Source organism: Physella acuta, unplaced genomic scaffold, assembly GCF_028476545.2.
Source record: "Physella acuta isolate Inbredline_101_S28 unplaced genomic scaffold, ASM2847654v3 ptg000399l, whole genome shotgun sequence".
Classification (NCBI taxonomy): domain Eukaryota; kingdom Metazoa; phylum Mollusca; class Gastropoda; family Physidae; genus Physella; species Physella acuta.
In genome coordinates, this window is record NW_026731918.1 from 134975 (window position 1) to 151982 (window position 17008).

The window sequence follows — 17008 nt, forward strand, 5'->3', positions numbered from 1 at the left end:
TATATAAAGTATAAAGCAAAGAGGTCAGGTGCCCGATAGGGCACTTCCCAGCGCCGCAGGCGCGTGAAATTTGGCACGATGGTGCCTTGGGGCGATTGAACACGAGGGCCGGTGACGGTTTGCCGAAACGTCTACGGACAGGGGGTCAAAACTGACCTCGACTGACCGGCGCCTTATATGGGCTATATTACGAAAAAAAATTTCACCCGACGACCCCACTTTAAATTTTGTGAGGTGGTAGGAGAACGCCTTGGGGTGTCATAAAAAACTCGGCATATCTGGGAAAACTTCGTAAAGGGGTCAAAACTGACCAGTTGTATTTCCCTATATAATCTTTGTATTTTATTTTTATGGGAAAAACAGGGTAATTTCAAAACGAATTTTAGGGCACTTACCCTCTTTACATCTGGCTAATTTTTTGAAGGTTTATAATTAAATGGCTTGGCCGTAAGGCAGACCTGTCGGTTTCACTCAAAGCCCGTCGTCGAGGGCTAAAAAGTGACCGCGAGTGAAATTCTCTTTATATGAGCTCTATTACGAAAGGAATTTTCCTCCGACGACCCCCCTTGATATTTTGTGAGGTGGTAGGAGAACGCCTTGGGGTGTCACAAAAAACTCGGCATATCTGGGAAAACTTCGTAAAGGGGTCAAAACTGACCGGTCGTATTTCCCTATATAATCTTTGTATTTTATGGGAAAAACAGAGGGTGATTTCAAAACGGATTTTAGGGCACTTACCGTCTTTACATCTGGCTAATTTTTTGCATACTCTTAGGTAAATGGCTTGACCTTTAGGGAAAACTGTCAGTTCAACTCAAAGCCCTCGACGAGGGCTAAAAAGTGTTGCGAGTGAAATTCTCTTTATAGGAGCTCTTTTACGACACTCTCACAGCAGCCCTAACAGTCATGTATAAATGTGTCATCTAGTTCATATGGTCTTTGTGCTAAATTTCTCTTTTGCACATTTTTCGTTGTGTTTTTTCTGGTTGCGCTTTTTTCTGTTTGCGCTTTTTTCTGTGTGCGCTTTTTTCCGTTTGAGCTTTTTTCCGTTTGCCCTTTTTTCTGTGTGCACTTTTTTCTGTGTGCGCTTTTTTCTCTTTGCGCTTTTTTCAGTTTGCGCTTTTTTCTGTTTGCGCTTTTTTCTGTGTGCGCTTTTTTCCGTGTGCGAGGGGGGTGGGGGGTGCGACCGCACTGGGTGACACCATTTAGGGGGGTGACACCAAGGCAAAAAATAGCAAAATATATAGAGACAAACTTGAGGGGGGGGGGGGGTGCAAATCAAAAACTTGAGGGGAGGGTAGCAAATCGAAAGTTTGAGGAGGGGGGGGGGGTGCAAATCGAAAATTTTAAAGTCTGTCCCCGGGTCTGGGGGGTGACACCATTAAGTGCTGCACCGGGTGAGACCCGACCTCGCTACGCCACTGCATATACACATTCATATACACATACATACACACATACATATATATATTTATGACAAACGCATGGTGTTCTTTGTTAGGTCTTGTGCTACCTTTTCTTGTAGCACTGTAGGTATTTGTCCACGGCTTAGGAGTTCCGCCTCTACTAGGCAGTGGACACCTCATTTGGCACCTATATATCCAACTCATATAAAGAAGCACACTCTGACTGCAGGTTCCAGATTACAAAACTTTATTTCCTACTAACACTGTTCTCTGCATTCAATGTTGTGCTCTCCCATCTGACCAAACCATCCCCCATTTTAATACAAAAATATAGGACTACTACTCCTTCTTAACTGTTTTAATTAAACAAGCTGCAATTTTGGTATTAACATATATTATATATGCAGGCTTCCATTATGATTAACATATTGTTAATACAAATTGATTCTAATTAATGGAGTAAAAAAAAACACAAATTCTGACGTATTAACATATTGTTAAAGGATTGCTGAAATAAGTGTTAGTGTTAGTGTATAAACATATTTTATTATAGATATTTCACACACAATTTTTAATATTTTCTAGTTGTATCTACATATTCCCCATCAGGAACACTATAATCTTTAAAAGCTGGAGACTCTTTAGGCCCTTGAAATTCTATAGGAATAAAACTGTAGTCAACCTAAGAATGATAAAATTATAACTTACTAGTACAAAATTTACTGATGTCTCAAACATTCAAAGCACACCACTAAACCTATGTAATTACCTTTTTTCTTCTTCTTGTGCGTTCTAAATTTTAGTGTTGGAAGAGATTCCCTCCAACACAATTAAGTATAAGTGTCAACTTGTTATGCGCCATATAGGCCGGTGACTCCAATTTCAGCCTGCTTTTCTTTTTGTATTTGCTTTTACAGCCTTTGTCTAACTAAAAACAAACTACAAGGCAGCAGTTGTTTGATTTTGGAATTTCTCCTAAAAGAGTTGCTGTCCCCAGCTGTCCAGCCTCATCTGCCCGAGGGTTGGAACTCAAAAGACTTCAGTTTAGCAACAATGAGCTTTACCGACTTCACCACGCCAACCCCTAATTACCTTTTAACTATGTATATAAGTATAAGAATAATTAACAAAATATTACTAATAATCCTTAAATCATTGAACAATTATAACTAGATCAACCTTTTGGAATATTTTACCTAACAAACAATATTATCAAGGATGAAGATCGAAAGAATTATGCCAAGTCTTACCAATAAAGCTGACTGATATAGATCTTGTGAAACTGCTTTCAATTCTTGTAGAGCTTCAAATTGTGCAGACATTATCTGTTCACACAATTTGTACTCAAAATGCCACTGTTTTGTTTTGTGAAATCCCCATTTTTTAGTTAAAGCAGCTCTCGATTCATCCCTTTCTAATGATGGTACAAGGGGGCTTCTTTTCCGTTCACTTAAAAAAGACAAAAAGAGATTTTAAAAATTTGAAAAGAAAAATCATAATACAAGCAGATATGGATGACCAAGAAATAAATTAAGCATAAGAATAATTAAGTATTAAAAATAAACTTCAACATGAAATTCTTCCCCCTTAAAGTTTAAAAACATTAAAATTGTAAAAGTACTTTTTCAACAGATAGCCAGAGGCGTAGCGACGGGGGGCGGGTGGGTACAAATGTCCTAGGGCATCGACCCAAGGGGCGCCAAAATAAGCTCACCCTAGCTGTTATTTTGAATTATAAATATAAAAAATATATGGGGGGGGGGGCAAATTGAAAATTGTCACCGTTCCCCCCCCCCCCCCCCCCGACGCTGGGGGGGGGTCACTGCGGCCTCTGCAGACAGCTTATGTGTAATTTGAATTGCATTAGTGACTTCAAAGTTTGATTCACAATAAATAAAATTGCCAAGGTCTTATATGATTACTGGCTGTCCCTGGCAGGCTCTGCACTGGCTTTCATGAAAAGCTTATCTGTCAAGGGCTGTGACTTGTGTGTTTATTTAGCATCATATACCCCACACTGCCCTTATTTTGAGAATATATTAATTAAATTTCCAATTAATTTTTGCATGCAAGTATAGAAAATATATATAACTTTAAACAAGCCACAACCATAAACGAACATAGACATAAACATAATCTCCTCTCCTTGTACATATACGCCTAAAATAACTAGCACATAAATAAAAAAAAACATAAACCCTAACCCTTACTAAAACTTCAAAACATAAACACACAAAAAATAAGCATAAACCAACCCTCACCACAGCCTCAACCACAAACATTAATATAAAGTCCTACACTGACATCTAAAACCTTTATTTAAACCTATTCCTAGCCCATTCCTAACATATCCTTGAGCTATCCCAAACCGGATCTCTCTCTCAAATTGACGGGGAGTAGTTGATTGGGGATGATATCCTACTGTAACTCTTTGTGCAGGATTATTATCATCAACCTTCTGACATGTTCTTATTTTCCCGTCCCTTTCCACTGGTTATATGTCAGAAAATTGGCCACATCTATTAAAAAAATGTGATGCTAATAATGGGCCGCCCCCTTAACTCTAATTCACGTTCAAATAAACAAACCCTAACTTTCAATTTAATATCACCTAAATGTGTATTTAATTTATAACACTTTACTAATGTTTTGAACTACAGTAATAGTTAATCCAACAGGAAATTCCAATCTTCCCTTAGCTATCACGCACATTCACTCTAATAATTAAAGTATATTTCATATAAACCAACCGATAAAATTGCCACAAATTACATTTCTAATTTTTTAAAACTCAAATAATAAACCAAGTATATTTTTTAACATTTTAATTTCAAGATTTAACTCTACCATAACAAAAAAATACCAAATGTGACTTATTATAACAATAACCCTATTAAATTAATCTATCTTATACAATCTTTTATATTTTACGTGCCCCTCCACTTAAGTTGCTGCGGGGTTAGAAGGAAGTGTGGGAAATATTTAAAGAGGATATTATCAATCCTATATTCTTAGCATGTGACCTTGTTATTTAAATGTACACAGTGCCTGTGCTACATTTCTTGAATCATATTTGTCGAAACCGCCCAGGTGTGAGGGACATAGAAAGGCGCTCTCAGTTACACTAATGAAAGGGCGCTGAGTATGGCCCCTGGCTCGGTTTAATCAACGATTGTCGTGTGCCAACGTATCAATATTGTAGTGCTCACTGGTGAGCCCGGGGCACCAAATTGCCCCCAGCCAGGTCGCTGGAGGACGCGCCTGATAAGAAATAGTCAATGATTATTGTTGCCCATCATGTCTTTAGTATTTGGACTTTTTTTTAAATGAACGTAGGCGCCATAGTGCTCACAGGGGAGTCTAGGGCACTTTGGGACATGCAATCACCGGGGTGCTGGCAGCTGTGTCTCAGTTTTACCACTGAATATAATAGTACCCCTTTCCCGCTATGCAGGATGCCAGATTAACAGATTGGATACCAAGTGCTACAATAACCACTCTAGAACTCTTGGCGCCAAACCGTGACAAAAATCACACTACCCTCAGCGGCGCCAAGAAGAAATTTTTTATAGCAGTAACCTTCTCAACTCCCCAAAGTTTCATGGCAATCGGATAAACAGTGTCAAACCGCAATCGACTTTCATTTCATGGAGATCGGATGAAAAGTATATGCATAAAAGACAGACAAACAGACATACATTGCTTTATATATATATATATATAGATAGATTGATTGTGACCAAAAGAATTGATAAATAAATAATAAGTAACCAATGCAGCTAAATTGCTCCAGCACTGAGGTCTTAAGTAGTGATAAAATAAAAAAATAATTAGTAAACAATGCACCTGTGAAGTGCCTTTAAATATAAAATAAAAAGTAAAACCTGAATTATAATAGCAGCATTTTAAATTATGAAATATTGAATTTTATTGTATCTCAACCTGTTTTTATTTAAGAATGTTAAATACTAAATAACACCACAGTTGAAAGCAGTGCAGAATATTTAAATTATGAGGAGCTAAAATGGCAGAAATTAGGTCACCTATATGGCCTATAGAAAAATAAAAAAATTGAAAACATTTTGAAATTTCACTGAATTTAGCCAGAAAGAGTGCATGCGAACACTCCCGGTGTTATAGTAGCTAGATCTATAATGTACCAGTGTGGCAAAAAAAAACAAAAAACATGAAACATTCACTCTTGGATTTCTATAAAAGACAATGCCAGCTGTTGTGAATGGAATTTTAGTGTACTGCATGGGTCTGAGAGTATGTGTGCAGTGGAATGTGTATTAATAAAGTTTTTGAATGTGACAAGCCAAGTAAGGATGTGACATGTGAGAGTATGATTTGGTTGTTAGGGAAGGAGTTGAAATCAGTCTTGGTCTTGTCATGTTAGGGTGTGGATGTCTTTGTCTGTCGTCCCCGATGCAGTCGTTTCCGTTCTATGCGATTTAACTTAAATTAACAACGCCATGCTGTTCTGATTTATATTAAATCGTCTGTGTACACTGCACTTAAAGTCCTTCGACCCTGTCCACACCTCACATTCGTAACACCAGCCAGTACATCAGCCACAGACATACTTAGATTTATATGGTTATATATATATCTATAGATAATTAGGCCTAAATCATTGTTTTTAAAACTTATGTATTACTTACTTGGCTAATTTTAACTTTCTATTGTCTAATTCTATTTCATCAACTGGCTTTAAAATTCGACCAAATTTTGTGAGTCTCCTTATCTCTTTTTCTATTCTTTTGATTTTCTTTGCTTCCCGAGCTGCAATAATACCAGGGTCAATCCTTTTCTTCTTTTTCATAGGTTCTGCCCTAAAGACATTAAATTGGCATTTAAAAAAATTCACAATCATTAAATATTTGCAAGTCAAAAAAAATATATTTTTAACATTATTCCTAATTAGTATTTTGCAGTTTTCAAATTAGAATCTTGAAATAGTAGTAGGCTTCGCTCAAGCCATAAGTAGCCAAGGCAAATTTTAAACATTTACAAGACCAAATTTCTGAAAAGCATTCTCCCCTCAATGTAACATATGTAGATTTGGAAAAGGCCTTTGAATCTATCGTATGGATAGAGAAACTAATGGTCAGTCAAGACACAGTGGAATCTCAACCTAAGTGATAGCAATAATTATAAAAAACATCGATAAATACTATGATGATTTTACTTGCCAAGTGGTACAGATAGAAAAACATGGTAGAAAATGAAAAACTGGATGATGAGTAGACAGGAAACAATAGAAAGGCAAATTATGGAGAAGAAATGGTGATGCTTAGGAAAGTTGCTGACAATTGAGCTGGACAGGCTCTAACTCTAAGTGGAACCCACAGCCAAGCAATGCAGACACGGTGACAATTGTTGACTCGAGAATTCCGAAAGGATAGGTATGAATTGAAAATGACAGGAGACTAGAGAGTGGAAAGGTTTGACAGAGGCTGTTTGCTCATCAAGGAACAAAATGGACATATTTGTTTAATTTTAATAGACACTATTAAGTTTAAGATTCTAAACTAAAATATTATAAATATTTTTGAGTTACTGCACAGACAGAATTAGGCAATTATATCATAATAGTAGATTTCATTAAGAGTAATTAATAAGCACAACATATTTCTTTTTTGCAAGTAACTGCTTTGTAACAATTTAACAGAGATTGTTGAAGTTATATGAAAGTTCTGCATTTTCTTAAGAAGAAATATTTGCACGTGGCTATTTCAGCCTTGAGCCCTATCTTATCTTCAATTATCTAAGATACTTGTATACACCATGCTTACCATAAAAGATGAGTCTTATAAAATAATAAAGGTGTTGACTGAGTATGAAAACTTGAACATAACATGTATGGCTTCAACAGATATGATCTGTAAAGTAATAGAAATAAAACAAAATGTAGTCCTTGCTAATTATTACAATAAATCACAGTTAAACATAATAGCTGATCCGAAGGTCCCAGAGTCAATTTGTCTTAAATTGGCACTTAATAATTATGTTGGAGGCAATCCCTTGCATCATTACAACTAAGAACCATAAAAAAAATTGATTTTCCAATTAAGTGATTTATAGAACTAACCCAAAATATTAACATTGAAGGTTTATATTGGGCCTTAAATTCTATGTTTAGATAAAAAGTAATAGATGTACTTCTTTAATATAGGGGAAAGTCTAACCCTACATAAACACTGTATTTCTTAAAGCCTTTTTACTTCTTAACTGTAATATTGAAAGGGATTTTCAACACAATTAAGTATTACAAGTTAACATTATGGCCCATTAATTGCTTTTCTTTCAGGTTTTTATTCCATAGCTTCTGTCCACCAAACAACAATCTGCAAGGAGGTAGTTGTTTGATTTTGGAGTTGTTTTCTAGGTTGCTGACCCCAGCAAATCAAACTCATCGACCAGGGTGACGAAGACTTGTTTGGGAGTTGGCAATCATACTCTCTCCTACCTGACCTACTGACCATGCAGTCCCAGTTTTAACAAAAAAAGGGCAGACAAAGCCCAAAATTCATTTTGTGTGTTCGTCTTTTATGAATTACTAGATCTAAATATTTCATCCAATTGTCATGAAACTTAGGGAAGTTATTGGAATCACTCCTAGAAAGGTCTGTGTCATTTAAAAAAATGTAAATATCCTCTCCCCCATTAAAAATTTCTGGCTTTAAAAAAAAACAACTAAATACTGGCAGTCAGCATTTCTTTCAGACACCTTTCTATAGGGGTGTAGATGGAATGAAGGGGCGGGGGAGGAGAAGATTGCGATGATGGCTACACCAAAATACACTTCTTTATTTTACTACATTAACATAGGCTAAATGATACTTTTTTGCTAGTCTTGCATTCTTACTCTTAGCATCTTAACAGTGGTTCTTCACAACTACAACATTTAAAAATATGTAAATAATAACCACATTATTATAGTCAACATCATTTTTTTAAGTACAAATGAGAGGACTTAGCAGTTGCTTTTGTTTTGCAGACAATTATTCTTTCTAAAGGGGCTCTAATAAGGGTTTATTTCCAAGCAGACAGCAAAGTGCAAATACATCGGCACATGAGCAATGAGCACACAAGCCCCAGGGTGTGCTGGAGGAAAGTCAATAACCCTTAATAATAGTGAGGTAAAACACCACAAATACTACCCTGGTGTCTGGAGTGTCATGGGGCACTCTCAGGAACCACGAGTTACTCTATCTTGAAAGACCTGAACTTATTACTACAGTAGATAAATTTAAAACTAAGTGAACAGATTATCTAGAAATCCAGACTTACGACTGAGATGCAGTAGAAGTTAAAGATGTCAACAAAGAAAACCTTGCCATGCTGCCCATAGCGCAGAGTAGAACCTCTAATTCTGATGATAAAAATCATAAGCAGATCTTAGTCTAGATTTGAACTTGACTGTCTAGACTAGCTACTAAGCATCTAGTTGTTAGCTAGTACAAGTAGATCTAAATCTTCTTGGTCTAGAAGGTAGAACATCTTGATTCTTGTACTAGAATCCTGCACAGTGTTTCTTCCAGGGATCTAAGAGCCCCCCCCCCCCTCCCCTCTCCCCCACCCCCCGAACTAAATGGAAATTATTCAGAAAATATATATATAGCCTACTTTTAACGGTGTCCGTTAATTTGAGATTTTCATCAAAATGCCAAACTAAAACTAACTAGATTACTAGAGTGAGAATAGAGATCTAGGCCTTGTAAATACATTGTTAATTAATATTAACGAGCCAACCCGCGGCATATCATACACCGCTATTTAGTTGTTTTAACAGATTTTATAAAATTTTCATTTTTGTTTCCCACTAGATTTGACTAGATCTAGTTTCATTTTTTACAGAGATTATAATATAGAGCAAATTACACTGTCCGGACACACACCGCGAAAAAACGCAACTTAAAACTTCCATGCGGTCTCATTCAGTAACCGCTTAACATAGGAAGGAAAAAAAAGTATCATATCTATCCGCAATCATTCTACTTTAATAATGTGTGTGTCATTTTGTATTCATACGCATAGAACTTTAGCTATTCTTGTTATAGTGACTGGGGGGTCTTAACATGTGTTCGGACACATGTAATACAATTTCAAATGTGTTCGGACACCTTTACCCGTCATCGGACATAGCACTTTTTGTTCATTTAGAATAATTTAAAGTCAATTTAATGAATAAAAACATATATTATATGCATTTATATTGTGTTATTGATTGTTTGTGAGGTAATTTTAATAGTATAAAACCTTTTTCCCACACTCCCAAAGTTCATCCCATTCAGCCATTGCGGCTCGCGCAGTACGCTGCTAAGCCAGCCAGGTCACATGATTCCCCCTCCTCTTTCGCATTCCACTGCCTTCTTGACCTTATTTTGACCCTTTCCCTTCAATAACCAGCCCCTTTTATGCTCTAAATTCTTATTTAATAATATTTTTGTGTTGCTGTCCGGTCCCATGTAAGGTCAAAAAAGTTAGCGAACACCCCTTTTTTATTGTTCAAGCACAAAATAACCCATTAACCTTGACATTTACGATGTTCCATACATATATAGAAGCTATTTATAGTGTAACCTTTTAGCTAAGCGTTGATTGGTTCAAGTTTTGCCCCTAAGTCCAACCCTAGGTCACTTCATCCGGCTGGTGTAAAAATAGAAATGTGCGTACCATGCAACGTTAAAAATTTTCTAAAAATAATTCTTGAGAGAGGAAACGGAAGTACTGGACACGGAAGTGTTCATAAATGAACAGTTTACGTGCAGGCGCCGTGGTTTCGCATGAGACATGCTAATTAAAGTTTCTATGAGCCAAAAACCGACGAAGTGTTCGGTCCCACGTAGTGTTCGGACAATGTAATTTGCTCTAGATCTAGATCTATAAGACCATTTTAAACAGAAAAAAAATGTATTTCTCCTCTTCTATTGAAGCTAGAAATATAAATTAAAATTTGGTACCAATGGAATTCTTAATCCTTCTTCTTATGATTTTAAGATAAAATACTCAAAAATTCATTTTGAATGCTATACTATACCTAGACTATATTATATTAAATATTAAAGCCTTGACAATGAGGTAACTTTTTCGTACATTCATTACTTTTCATTACTATCATCATTACTAGATCTAGATCTAGCCGCGGGCGATTTTAGATCATTTTACGTACCTAAACTTTTACTAAAGCCTAAACGACCTAAACCTAACCTAAATAAAACTATGACTACATACTAAAACGATAGAGACTAGAGATTACCACAAATTCACCTGGCAATCAACTTCGAATTAAAATAATAATCTAGAATCTACATCTAGAGTATAGACTAGATTCTAATAGTTGTCTAGATTAGCCTAGATTTAGATCTAGATTTCTAGTTGAAAAACCCGTCCTGAAGTTCAATTAATCAAATGGTTAGATAGACCCTACTAGAATCTCTAGAGCTAGATCTAGAGATCTGTACTCAAGTTAATCTAGATTCTAGTTCTAGGTTATATTTCATATTTATATTATAGGCCAACAGTACACACACTTTAATTTGTTTCTCTTAACTGAGCGCTTATATATATTTTGCTTGTATTTCTAATTATAGTTTGGGGTGGGACAGGTGCCCTTCCTGGTCAAACTAAAAGAAACAAAAAGTGGTTTTGATAATTATTGTCGTTGAAAATAGTGTTGGATCGGCTAACTAGCTATGAGATTGTTAATTTAAAAATTAAAATGTAAACTTAGTAAGAGGCGTCGCGAGGGGGTGGGGGGGGGGGGGGGGGGGTGATGACGGCATCTGGTAAGACTAAACTTTAAAGTGGTGACTCCAAAGCAAAAAGTTCAATAATTTATAGATCTAGAAGAAAATATTTTAATAATGTTACATTTACATCCAGCTTCTTTAAAACTTTAATATTTTGAGGCCGGTGCTCTGAGCGTGGGTTTCGGTAGCCCTTTGATGCGAATATAGATATTTTTTAAAAAAATTACGGTAAAAAAAAAATTGAGAGCCAACACTCTCACGAAAGTCCACCCATGTGCAGACACTGAAGGAAAAGTAGATATTTTCCATACACATTCTATCTAGTTCGGGGGTGGGGGGTTGGGCGAAGCCCCCAAAGATGCCTGAAAGAAACTCTGGTCGCAGCGGCTGATTATGCGAAAGGCAAAGTGGCGGATTATAAGAGAGATGTAGTGGCGGATTATAAGAGAGACATAGTTTGACTGATTATAATATGGGAAAGGCCAAGTGGCGGATTATAAGAGAGACGTAGTGGCGGATTAAAATCGAGATGTGGTGAGTACTGGCGGATTATAAGAGAGACATAGTATCGTTTTAGGTACGTAAAATCGGCCGAGGCTAGTAATGTGAAAAAAAGTTGATTCCGCAGGTATGACTCATTATCTTCTCGCAGTTTACCGCCTCGCCATTTCGCTTTTCGCAATTTCCCAACACCCGCACCCGATTTACAGTTGTATTAGATGCATACTTCAAAGACGTTTCGTTTACATTACTAAAACTTCAGATTTTTCCGTCACTAGTGTGATGGATTGGAATCACTGACGAGAAGCCACATTGATTGTTAACAGTAGTTTATTCACACCATGAGGAAAGAGAGAGAGCGGAAGTCACGAGACACTTATATACATAACATGTAAGGGACATCACTCAAGATAACAATATAAATATAATACTAATACAGAAGAGTGAGTTCCCTTGACTTCACAAGTCTCACTATATTACATCCCTTTACCCTTAGTAAACACAACACATCTCTCAATAGAACAAATTACAGTATCCTAAAATCACCAATTATATTGTAACATGAACACTATGGTAGATTACATCCTTACAAACAATGCACAATATGTTACAACATAATTAAAATACAAACAATGATGTCAAAGTCCTTTTGACCTTTAAAATCATAGGTCTAACTTATTTGGGACTTTGATTGTCCTGTTTGACCTTCTCAGTGGCCTTTGATTTGGTGACTCAATATTCTGACCATTTGGATTCTCTATCTCAGGAGGTCTAGGATTTAAATCATTAACTCCAGAATTTACATTTTCTGACTCTAGACAACTTGGTTCACTCATATCAACAGAACTTGGTTGTGGAACAAACTGAGTTGGTGTGAACTGTTCAGATTTGGTGGGATTGACAGATTCACACTTATTATCTGCACAAGTTATTTTTAACTGGTCTGCATGTCTACGGACAATAAGTCCATCATTTGTTTTTACTTTATAAGACACAGGTCCTGTACATTGAACAATTTGACCTGGTATCCATTTTTCCTTTCTCCCATAATTTCTTAGATACACATTATCATTAACTCCAAATTCTCTTTCAATGCATGTTTTGTCATGATTTAATGGAACTATTTTTGAATTGGCATCTGGAAGTATTATGCTGTTATTCAGATCCTTGACTGACATAGATTTCTTTGATTGATCAATTTTCTCAGGTAATCTGATAGTGCTTTTTGGTAACCAAAAATACTGTTTAAAAGTAATATCCTGGACCATATCAATTTGCAACTGTGATCCAGTATTTGAAGTGGGTGTATTAAATGGCAAAAATCTTTTTTTCTTTTCTTTTGATGTTACCCTTTTAGTTTCTGTAAGTGCTAATGATGTTAGCAAAGTTGTTTGATGATCACATTCCTTCTTACTAATGTATTCTCTTTAAAAGCATTTGAAATTGCCATATCACCATAATCATTTATTAAGTTACAAATACTTTGTTTAGGCAACTCTGACTGATAATGGACTGCATCTTCTCTATCTTTTAGACTTAACTCTGTTTTTCTTATTTTATATGGCTTTAAGTCATCATTCACTGACTCTTCAGGCCAACCATTCTTACAGTACTCATATACTTTTATTAAGCACTCATCTTTTTGTGTTTCTCTTTTAATATCATTCACATTTATATTGGAGTTATCCATGATAGTGAAGAGAACAAATACATCTTCTGGTACATAGCTAAGGCTTTGGTTTTTTAAAGGTAATCTACTAAGACTATCTGCACTATTCTCAGATCCAGGTTTGTATTTCAATTCATAATTGTATGCAGTTAGTGTGATAGCCCATCTTTGAATTCTTGGTGAGGCATGCTCAGGTAGGGTTTTGTTTTCTCCAAATAAACCTAGCAATGGTTTATGATCTGTAAAGATGGTGAACTTCCTACCAAACAGAAACTTATGAAATTTCTTAACACCAAAAATGATGCCTAAGCCTTCCCTATCTAATCGAGAATAATTTTTCTCAGCCTGGTTCAAAGATCTACTGGCAAAAGCAATGGGTCTGTCACCCTTCTCATCCATGTGGGACAAGACTGCTCCTACACCATCTGGTGAAGCATCACATGTTAATATAAGTCTTTTCCCTGGGTCATAGTGAGTTAGTAAGGTGTCAGAAGACAAAGCCTCTTTTGCTGTATTAAAAGCAGTATCTTGTTGTTTACCCCAGTGCCAAGTTGCATTTTTCTGTAGCAGCTTGTACAGTGGTGATAGTTTACCAGACAGATTCCCTATGAACTTTGCATAGTAATTTATCAAGCCCAAAAAAGCTCTTAGTTGTTGGGTATTTTCAGGTTTGGGTGCTTCTTTAATGGCTTTTGTTTTCTCAGGTTGAGGTCTGATGCCTTGTTTGCTCAATATATAACCAAGAAAACTAATTTCTGTCAACATGAATTGACATTTATCTTTGTTTATCTTTAAACCTTTTTCACCAACTACTTTCAATACTTTATCAAGTGTTTTAAGATGTTCAGTGTCATTCTTACCAGTTATGTACACATTGTCAAAGTAAACACAAACATTTGGAATATCCTTAAAAATACTGTCCATGACAGCTTGGAAAATTCCAGGGCTGGATGATATACCAAAACATAGTCTTTCATATTGGTAGAGTCCTTTATGTGTGTTTATTGTCATATAGACTTTTGAATCTGGATGCAGTTCTAGTTGAGTGTAAGCATGACTAAAGTCTAATTCAGTGAATTTGTCTCCTCCTGCCAAATTCAAAGAAATTTCCTCAATGTTAGGAATAGGGTACCTATTTAGCTCTATTTTCTTATTCAGTGTAGTTTTATAGTCTCCACAAATTCTTATAGAACCATCCTTCTTTAACACTGGCACAATGGGCGTTGCCCAATCGGAATAGTCTACCTTCTTTATGATGCCATTAGATTCCAATCTACTTAGCTCATTTTCAATTTTATTCCTCATTGCATAAGGTGGAACTCTAGCTTTGCAGTATCTTGGATTTGTGTCTTTAATGCTTATCTTCACTGTTCTATCATTTAGTAAACCTGAATTGCCAAAAACACTTTTATTTTCAGATATTACTTTATCTATTGAAGTAAGACTAGATTCTTTTACATTGTTCAATGAACATATACTCTCCCAATTTAACTTAAGATCACTTAACCAGTTCCTACCTAGTAATGGTGGTCCATTTCCTTCAACCACAAGAAGAGGAAGTTTAACACTTTGACCATTATAACTTACATGAACCATACACTCTCCTATTACCGGAACATTGTCACCAGTGTATGCTGTTAGACACTTGTGACATGGTTGTAGAGACACTGATCCTCCTGTGACAGCGTCAAAGTCCTTCTTTGTGATGACTGTTAGAGATGCTCCAGTGTCAAGTTGGAAGCTGATGCTCTTACCGTTGATATAAACTAGTACACTGATGGGAGCATGACTTATTGATTTCACAGAGAACAGGTTGAAATCCGGCTGCGAATCAGTTTGAGCATTTTCACAGGTAGAGTGGTTCATTGGTTGGGTTAGGTAGTCTTGGTGAGAGTTAACATAGTGCTGCCTTTGGTTGCGGTACTGTCTTGACTGGCTAGATTTAGCAACAGACGAAGACTTTGCAAAGCAGGCCTTGGCAATGTGACCTTGCTTACTGCACTTATAACAAGTTGCAGACTTGAACTTGCACCGATGAGATGCATGGGGACCTTTGCATCGATGACATTTTTGATAATTATTACTAGATTTAGATCTAGGCTTTAAACGTGCAGGCTGTTTAGCATAAGTTGAAATGCTCTGATGGGGTTGGTGTTTGTTGACTAACCTGCTGTTTACTGCATGGATCTCTGAAGGTGCTAGAGATCTCGCCGCATCTGATGACTGCTGGAATGAAGTTGCAAGTTGTATTGCTTTTTCCAATGTTAGATCTGACTCGAGCAGCAACTTTCTTTGAATATCAGGGCTGTTTACACCTGTCACAAACTTTTCACATAGTCTGTCAGACAGCGTTTCTCCAAATTCACAGAATCTACTTAAATGACGTAAAGCAGCAACATATTCTGATATTGACTCGTTTGGTTGACGAGTCCTACTGTCAAATCTAGCTCGACATAGAAACTTTGATGGGGTAGGCGCATGGTGGTCTGTTAGCAATTTGCTCAGCTCGTTAAAGCTCTTGGTAGTTAGACTAGCTGGTGCGCATAAGTCTTTTAGTAGCCTAAATTGTTGAGGCCCTATGACTGTTAACAAAACAGCTCTCTTTTTGGCTTCTATCGTCACGTTGTTTGCTTCAAGGTAAAAGCTTAACCTATCTAGGTAATCATGAATGATTTCATCATTCGAATCAAATTCTTTTATTTGGCCATACAGCGCCATTATTCTAGAAATACTTAGCCAATATGCTCTAGCAAACCTCTTTTTTGCGTAAGTAGGTGCTCTTTCTAGTGGATTATTTATCTTCGTCGCCAATGTGATGTATTGGAATCACTGACGAGAAGCCACATTGATTGTTAACAGTAGTTTATTCACACCATGAGGAAGAGAGAGAGCGGAAGTCACGAGACACTTATATACATAACATGTAAGGGACATCGCTCAAGATAACAATATAAATATAATACTAATACAGAAGAGTGAGTTCCCTTGACTTCACAAGTCTCACTATATTACAACTAGACATACTGATGATTTGTCAACTTCCCCATCTTTTGTTTCGACTTAGAATACCACCTTGTTCGAAACCGCCCGAAATACCGCCGACGATAGTTCAATTTCTTTCTTTTGTGTGGAACACCGAGGTTGCCTGATTTATCGTCTTTGAAGATCTCCGTGCCCGAAGCCGCTGCAAACATATTTTGTATTGTTGCATAGAAATTTTATATTTGTAATTACTGTCATTACCGCCGGCTACCATTTTTTCACCGTATAAATATCAGTGCATTTGGATACATCTATTCTATAGGTAAGATCTATTAATTTATTACTTCATAGACAAATGTAGACCTAACTATGTGTTTTCTCTTTTAATGTTCCTTTACATTATTTTTTTTTAGATAGCACATCAAGGTTGCGACTAGATCTAAGTCAGAAAAAAAATTAAAAAAGAAAAGATTACTGCCCTCAGTGAAAGAGAGGACTAGATTAACCATCCCCTAAGTGTTGCTTATTCCTAAGCTTATATATGAACTCACAATCCCCCCCCCCCGGTTTTTTTTTTCACTTACTCGCTGTTTGGGAAAACAAGTTAATTAAAAAGTCTAGTGACATTTAAGCGCAATTTCCTTATGTTATCTAAAAATAGCTCTTTCGTAGCGTAAATCAAGAGCAGGGTT

At 36.4% G+C, this 17008-nt stretch overlaps 1 protein-coding gene across 1 annotated transcript; it reads right to left on the reverse strand.

Annotated features, from left to right (window-relative positions):
• Window positions 1-1930: 1930 nt before the first annotated feature.
• On the reverse strand, window positions 1931-10639 carry LOC131942303 (large ribosomal subunit protein mL40). The gene is made up of 6 exons (XM_059302107.1): window positions 10585-10639; window positions 8703-8784; window positions 7205-7291; window positions 6071-6241; window positions 2657-2855; window positions 1931-2088 (listed from the first exon to the last, which is right to left on the reverse strand). The coding sequence occupies exons 2-6, from the start codon at window positions 8759-8761 to the stop codon at window positions 1978-1980; spliced, it is 627 nt and encodes a 208-aa protein (XP_059158090.1). The 5' UTR covers window positions 8762-8784; window positions 10585-10639; the 3' UTR covers window positions 1931-1977.
• Window positions 10640-17008: the final 6369 nt, after the last annotated feature.